At 40.2% G+C, this 7,889-nt stretch overlaps 2 protein-coding genes across 3 annotated transcripts in view; one reads left to right on the top strand and one right to left on the bottom strand.

The window, feature by feature from the left end:
- OFD1 (OFD1 centriole and centriolar satellite protein) overlaps positions 1–6,005 on the bottom strand; it is a 28,007-nt gene extending 22,002 nt beyond the window's left edge. Inside the window, exons 1-8 of one of the 2 annotated variants that reach the window (XM_027891754.1) lie at positions 5,928–6,005; positions 5,594–5,696; positions 4,539–4,739; positions 3,689–3,757; positions 3,576–3,603; positions 2,715–2,822; positions 1,886–2,022; positions 1,238–1,411 (exon numbers count right to left, since the gene is read on the bottom strand). In XM_027891754.1, the coding sequence (XP_027747555.1) occupies positions 1,238–1,411; positions 1,886–2,022; positions 2,715–2,822; positions 3,576–3,603; positions 3,689–3,757; positions 4,539–4,739; positions 5,594–5,689 (813 nt within the window). In that variant the 5' untranslated portion in view covers positions 5,690–5,696; positions 5,928–6,005. Of the gene's footprint in view, positions 1–1,237; positions 1,412–1,885; positions 2,023–2,714; positions 2,823–3,575; positions 3,604–3,688; positions 3,758–4,538; positions 4,740–5,593; positions 5,725–5,927 lie in introns of those variants that run through there. The other variant, XM_027891755.1, reaches the window with a different exon arrangement.
- Positions 6,006–6,689: 684 nt separating this feature from the next.
- TRAPPC2 (trafficking protein particle complex 2) overlaps positions 6,690–7,889 on the top strand; it is a 6,803-nt gene continuing 5,603 nt past the window's right edge. The window contains exons 1-2 of the mRNA XM_027891777.1: positions 6,690–6,813; positions 6,909–7,018. Of these exons, the coding sequence (XP_027747578.1) occupies positions 6,926–7,018 (93 nt within the window). The 5' untranslated portion in view covers positions 6,690–6,813; positions 6,909–6,925. The remainder of the gene's footprint in view (positions 6,814–6,908; positions 7,019–7,889) is intronic.

Below are 7,889 nucleotides of genomic sequence, written 5' to 3' on the forward strand. Positions count from 1 at the left end.
AGATTCAGTTGCTGTTCCTGGTACAAAAAAAATGGACCAGTTCCTCAAGCCACATTTCCAAGTTATCACAGTAAAGGGTTAAATGACCTGACACCTTTAATGTAAATACACCTGAACTCTGTTAAAAGAATCCCCAGGTAAATGAAACATTCTCAGTGAGTTCAGAAGCTGACAAGAGAAATTAATTATCCATACACAATACTTGACAGCTATGTTGATCTAGTAATTTGATGTGGGTTTTTTAATTATTGAATTAATTTCACACCCACAAAAGAAGACTGATAGCATAAAATAGATGGTTTTCATGTAAGCATCTACGGACATAACCATGAAATAAATTCATGGCATAGTGACAAAATGTTTAATAATATAGTAATACAAAAATCCATACAGAAACCTGTATGACTGGTTTGTTAACCAATACCACATGTTCTTAGGGAAAAAAACAAGACACTAACAAAACAAAAAAAACCACCACAATAAAGCAAAAATACGGTTAGCATTTGTGGATAACTCTTATTTGGATATGAAGGTCTTTTGCAGAGAGCAGGGGGGTAGCCAGGCAAACAGGCAACAGGAGAGCAAACTATTCTCTCAAAGACTGAGTTAATAGAGACTGAGATAAGCAATTGAGAACTACCTACAAATTATTGTGTGCTATAGCAACAGTTACTACCCTGGCAAAACACCAAGAGTTAAGAGCCCAAAGGAGTTGGGCTTTTGAACACAAAGTGTTCATAGAAACAAATGGAGACGCCAGTAACGCCAAAGACAGTGTTATTCAAAATATTCAACATATAAAGACAAACAGAAATGGTCTACCTGTACCATACAGGCTATGTATTCCATTTAGGTTCAAGTCCTTCTGAGCAGTTAAAAGAACTTAAAGTTTAACTAAAAACTTATGTTCAACTTCCCATGGAAAAAAAAAAATCAGTGATCTGAATTTAGCAAAACTATTAAAACAGATTTCAAAGTATTTATTACATTTAGATCCTTTAATCCCAGTTTCCAGAACTGTTCCTTTTCTAGCCACCTCTACTTAGATATTTAAACGTACTCATTCTTGCAGTTGCTAAATGCATTCCCCTATTAATGAGAACAAAAATAAATTCAAAGTTTTCCCTAATAAGCCAAGTAAGATCTGAAGGTAAATCTCCAAAAGACAAAAGAACAGTCTCACCAACTCACTGAATCATTTTGTAATACATTAAGGAAAAAATACTTGGAACTTTACCTCTTGTTGTTTTTGAAGCCTCTCAATAGCATTCTTTTCACGCGAAATCAAGGCTTCAGACTTTGCTTGATGTGTCTTCTCTAACTCGTGACGCAGCTCAGAGATTTCTTTCTCGGTCTGCACTTTCTCCTCCATTTTAATCTTTGCTATTTCAACTTCTTTAAAATGTTTCAGCTATTACATAAAGGAGGAAGAGAGGGCTAAGCAGGACCATTTTAGAATTGACAAAGACAATCAATCCGCTCTAAGACAATTCTAAATTTCACCTCCAAAATCTAGTTAGGAGATGCTAATTTGATAAAAATTAATTACTGTGATAAAAGTATCTTAGCAGCACATACTACTTGCACATCTCACATACTTTTCATGTGTTTATCTGGCATCCCAAAGCACATCTTACACAAAACAAGTGATTCAAGAAATGGTAGAAACAGATCTGTCCTGCATTGCTCAGCAACCACAGAAATTCATCTGGACTGGCAAAAAAAATGCAAAACATGTAACTCCACATAAAGAGTGATTCCACAATCAGGTTACAGTCCTGATTCACTGACTTCTAAGTACAATTGAAAAAAGTATTAAAAGTTTGCAAAGTGCAAAGTCAAAATTAACAAATGTCTCCCTCAAATTCATAGACCAGAGTTATACCTTTTGATGCATTTCTGCTTGAAGCTGCTTCTCTATTTCTTTTCTATATTCATGGAGTTTTACTTCTAAAGATTCGTATTTCTGATGCTGGGGATAAGAGTCCGCAAACTGCTCATCAATCAGCTGAAGCTTCTCAGCTATAAAAAAGGCAACATAATTTAAAAAAAGCCACCACAGTTATCTTACCAAAAACTGTAGGAACCTGTCTCTCTGCAGGATGTTCCTCAGCTGATCTAAGTAGCACTATCCGAGAAACACTTGTGTGCTACAAAAGCAGAGGCAGGACAGAAATGCCACTGATCTGCTTTATGCCACACAATACATAACTAGGAGGAGGCACTTAGCTGTTTAGGCACTATTTGTGGTATTACAGTCATTCATCCTCTTTTCCATGGGTGGACTAGAATTTTTAGCTTTTTTTGTAATAATATATTAACAAAAGAGTTCATATAATAATTCAAGAACTCCCAATCTATGCGTAACTTGCACTGAAACCCTCATAGAAGGAGAATTAAGGCATGCATTTACGATTATGTTTTCTAGAACATATTTCAACACATAACATTTACAGTCCATCTGTCATAGCTAAATGTCCAACAAAACACCTGAGTGAATAAAAAAAAAATATATCTTAACAGGATTTTGGCCTTTTTTAAAGAAAATTTAGAAATTCTATATACTAGTAATAGATATGACATTCACTTATTACTACTTTAGGCTATACATTTGAATAAGTAATGAAAGCATACCATTCATACAATACATAAATCCATATCATTTACCAATATGAAAGTATTTGGGGAGACTTGGTTGCACAGGCTATACTTACCAAGAGATTCTCTATAAGGAGGCACTGAGGTTGTCTGAGTTTCTGTGTTATGAGTTTCCTTATTTAAATGATGCTCTGTAAGCCCGATTAAAATCTGCATAAGAAAACCTGGCAAGATCCAATAGATCAGTTAGTTCTCATTTCATAACAAAACTGCATTTGAGCCTGTAATTAACAAAGTAATTTTCAATGTACAAGAAAACCTATTTGGTTTATAGAAAGAACAAGTATTTAAGTAAACTATTGTGGGTGTATTATAAGCATGCTCCAGTCCATCTCATCCAGCAAAAGCTGTCCTTTTGGAATTTTTCCTCTCATCCATGTCTCTGTTTCTTTCACTCCCAAGCACAGTTGAGAGTGAAGATTATTACTACTTAATTATGAAGCTACTTTAGGTTATACAGTATAGCTAGGTTTCATCATGCAGACATAAGAATTATTTCTTATTCAAAACAATAGAAAGTAAATTAAACCCGTAACTAGTTTTTGAAGTATATTCTGCAAGCTAATACAGCATTATAAACACAACCCAAAATCTGAGTTTGCCAAAGGCAGTGTGAAAAGCTTCCAAAGAGCATTATATTTAATACCTGATTACAGATTTTTCTCATGTTTCTAATGTTTAAGTCATTTATTTTGCATGCTAATGTTAACACCTAATCCATATCACAAATAGGAGCTGGATAATCCTGAAATATAACATTCATCACCCTGGTGTACTGCAAGCTTCAAAATCCAACTGAATCTATACTATTCCATACCATCATGCACTCAAGAAATTTGAAATTTATTGCTCACATCTTAACAAAAACGAAGCTAACATAATTATCCTTGTCTGCATCATATATAAACATCTTATACCTTTATTTTCCTTCTGGATTCCTGAAGTCTGTAAGAAAGAAAAGAAGTTTTAGCCAGTCTATTTTCATCACCATTGTAATTTAAGCTTATTTTCAAAATCAAAATAACTTTACCAGTGATTTGTAAAAACTGGATTTTGGGCTGATTCTCATTAAGTGAAGAAGGTCTTGCATAGTCCACAGCTTTAGGGAAAAGAAAGGTCAGTTAGAAAAGGTTAACTAATTTAAAATAATTTCTAATATGTAACAGGCTCTATTTTACAGTTGTACAATGTTTTCCATTCATGTAAGATCTATTTATCGTGTCGTAAAATCATTCACAGGCTGCTGTTTTAGTACCACATTTAGGTATCTCCCCTACTGAAGACGTGCAGAAGCCAGTATGTAGCTTTATGATCAGCTGAAGCCCTGAAAAGAGATAGTTTTGTTTCCTCTCCACCCTAGATACATGTCCTCACTGCTTTCCTTGCCTCTTTTCCTGATTTATCGTACAAGTCAGATGAGCTCACTAACCCAAATGGCAACTAACTACTCACCAGGTCAAGAAATTAATATTCAATTGGAAAAAACTTCACCCTATCACACACTTAAAGAGAGGAAACAAAAAAAAAGGCAAGGACTGCTCTTTTCAGCCACACTTTGTGGTTAGAACAGCTTGAACTAACCATGACCACAGTTTCAGGGAACTGAATGGCCAAATAAGCTTTTACCAGGATCAGTTCCCCAAACACTGTGCCACACAGCCAGACTGTGGCTACGTCTTTCCAGAACAGCATCGTTACGTTATTGCCAGTCTAAAGTACTCATGAAAATGGCCCTGAATAATGAAATGTTTTACAGAGATCATCAGAAGGTATACTTGCATTTGTATTTCCCTATCACAATTTTTTCAATTGCTGGAATATGACAACCCCCAGAAAGCAGAGCTCTTATACACATGGAACAGGCAAATTACTGAACCTACCTTCTTCTTCTCCAATCCACTTTCTGGAAAGAAAACTGAAAGTGAATACTCGTAGCCACATCTCTCTAGATGATCTGCCACCAGACTGTTGGAAGCTGTGATCAAAAGCGAACTGTCGTCGCTTGGAACTGCCTGCGGCTGAAGTTCTCCGCTCAAAATTGGGTGCATTAGTTCATGGATTAGCTGGTTTCGGAGCTGTGTCTGATACAGAAAAAACACTGTATTCTCAGTTTACATGTTACCCAATGAGAGTTTTAATTTTTCATAATCCAGTGGGAGCCTCATTTTACTTGTGTAACCTACATAACAGAACAGAGCAGACTAATTTTGGCAAAATCTGGAAGTGCACTTGGGACACCATGCCTTTCTTCAAAACACTCTTAACGGTGGATACAGTGATCTTTGACTTTCCCTCAATATGTATCAAATGTAGGCCTGAAAAGCAGTATTCTTAGTCAAGAGCTCACACAAAAACACCACCCTATTACCCCAGCTTCATTTTCCAATCACTGCTTTCCTGTTCTCCTTCCCTCTGGCTTAAAGCCTGCCTGATGTGGCCTCAGTTGCAGGTGTACTTGGAACCCTCACCAGGGGGGATTGAAATGAATCTCATTTCAAACTGCTGCCATCACAAAAGAGGATGAGAAAATAAACAGAAAAGTCAGTATCTTTAATATCAATTATTCTGTAGGACAGCAAAAGGGTACTAATCAAAAAAGCCTAGAGAATAATTAATAATAATTAAATGGCATTTTTTCGTTATATATGTGCATTCTGTGAGTTACAACAGAGAAAAAAAGTAACCTAAAATCATAAAATCTCCCTCCTGTAAAAGGAAGAAATAATTATTTTCATTATATAGTTATACAAATTGTTTAGGGCATACTAAAAGATCACGACAGAAGGAGTTTTAAGCTTTCAACAGAAGGTATGCAGCCGTGACACAAAAAATAATACATTAGTGCAGAGAGTGAGACACTTGTATTCGGCGCGGCTTTCACTGCTCTCAGTGTTAAGCACCGTACAGCGGACCACGGGTAGCACACAAAGCACACCTTAAGTGTGTCCAGCACGCCTCGGCTCTTAAAAGTCTGATACAGCCTTTTCCGGAGCTCCTCTTGGGACAGCGCCTCCCTTTCAACCGAAGCCATCCTGCCCTACAACACCGGGAAGGAGGGGAGGGGGAGAAAAAGGAGCATTACTGACTCCCAGCTCGACCCACGGCCACCGAGACGCCGAGCACCGCCCCAGCTTCCCTCTACCCACAGGGAGGGCGCCGGGGCCGGGGAGCAGAGCCGGAGAGCGGAGCCGGGGAGCGGGGCCGGGGAGCAGAGCCAGGGAGCCCGGGCCCAGGGAACGGGGCCGGGGAGTAGAGCCGGCGAGCCCAGGCCCAGAGAGCGAGGCCGGGGAGCACCGCCGGGCTCGTCCCGGTACGGCCGCGCTGGGGCGCCGGTGTCGGCGCGGCCCCGGAGGCCGCGGTGCCGTCACGGAGGCGCCGGATGGGGCGGGCGGAGCGCGGCGCTTCCGGGCGGCCGCGGGCAGCGGGGCGGATCATTGCGGAGAGGGGTGAGCGGCGGGGCCGGGTAGGACCCTGCGGTTCTTCCCCCGGGCGGGCGGCGGGACGGCTCATACCTGCCGGGTAACTGCGGAGTGCCCGCGAATGGGGCCGCGGGACTGCCCCACGGCCGCTGTGTGCGAGGGGGGACGGCGGCCCTTCCCCTTCCTGCTGCCCGTGAGCAGGGTTCGGGGAGAGATGGGCCAGGAGGTTCCTCGGAGGTTCCTCGGAGGCGGTGCCCCGCGTTACTGCGTGGGATCGCCGCGTCCGGGTGGCTGAGGGGGCTGTCAGGGAATAAATCATCAGTGAACGGTGCAGGAGGCGTTTGTAGGTACCAGTAAGTAGGTTCACTTCCAGGAGATGTTCAGCTTTCTAAGGGTATTTCCCCTTCTCCCCCCAGAATCACAGAACGGGGAAGGTCGGAAGGGATCGCAGTGGGTCATCTGATCCAGTCTCCCTGATCAGGCAGGGTCATCCCACAGCATGTGGCATAGGATTGCATTCGTACAGTTCTTGAATATGTCCAGTGAGGGAGACTCCACAACCTCTCTGGGCAATCTGTTCAGTGCACGGTCACCCACACAGTAAAGTTCTTCCTCATATTGGGGTGGAACTTCCTGTGCATCAGCTTCTGTCTGTGCCTCATGTCCTGGTAGTGGCCACTACTGTCTGCATCCTCTTGATGTGCATACCTGAGTGTCTATCTCTCTTCAGCCTCTGGTAAATACGAACAGGAAGCATGTTGGCTAATTTTTAGGATCACTTCTACACAGACTATGTATAGACTCATCAGCATGTCTGTTTTTTCTTGTAAGGAGTGATATTTTGAAGAATGTCTGGAAGTTTCTACTTCGTGATAGTTGGTCATCATGATAATCCCATATTTGAAATGGAATTTCTGCCTCCTGGAAAAGTAGAGTCTAAGGTGTGTTTTTTCCCCTGTAACATTCCTATGATGTAATTACAGTGCATTTTATTTTATAATTTTACAGTGTATTCGAAACACAACCAGCATGTATCTACTGTTTTCTGTTTGTTTGTGGTTTTTTTTACCAGAAACTTTGTCACAGGGAGTAGAACTCTAGAGTTCTCAAGTGTCTTAAAAATCCTTACCAGATCATACTAGTTCTTCATAAAACACGTCTTCCTTAAATATTTGCTGCTGTGTGTTATAGAATATATATCCTAGTTATGCTTTGGTAATTTCTCTTAGTGTGTAGAGGTTTTGTAATAGCTGTTCATTATTTAATGCTACTTACTTTTAAGGCATTTATATACAGTAATAAGGTAAAGTAAGGAACATAAATTTGAAAGCTCCTTCATTTTTTATGCTAAAAACTATTTTTTAATCATCTTCACTAGTCCTACTTGCTTTTAAGTAAGACAAGCTTAAAACTTGTATTGATAAATAAAGACTTTGAAAACATGAGAAATGTAAGACTATCAGTAGTGTTTCCAGTGGGAAAAGAACAAACCTCTCTGTAGTGATATTACATCAAAGAAAAACACACTTCAGAAAAAAAGTATGTGGATCTGTGAGTGTATCCAAAAGTGGAAGTGTGTGCTGTCACTGATTCGAACTGCATGGCATCCTCTGTATTTTGAGATAGTGTCCCATAAAAGATCATAAATAAGGCTACTCAGACTCGACTTAGTGTGAGGATGTGTCGGATTGTGGAAAAATTAATTTTCTGCATTCTGCTAATGGAAGTAACTCGGCTCAGGTAACCTTCTTGTCTGACTGAGCTTGGAGTACTAATTTTGGTCCTAAGAGAGAACCTAAACTTGATGTGCAC

Source organism: Empidonax traillii, unplaced genomic scaffold (assembly GCF_003031625.1).
Source record: "Empidonax traillii isolate 1590-97213 ecotype Southwest subspecies unplaced genomic scaffold, ASM303162v1 scaffold329:size853407, whole genome shotgun sequence".
In the NCBI taxonomy this organism is placed as follows: Eukaryota; Metazoa; Chordata; class Aves; order Passeriformes; family Tyrannidae; genus Empidonax; species Empidonax traillii.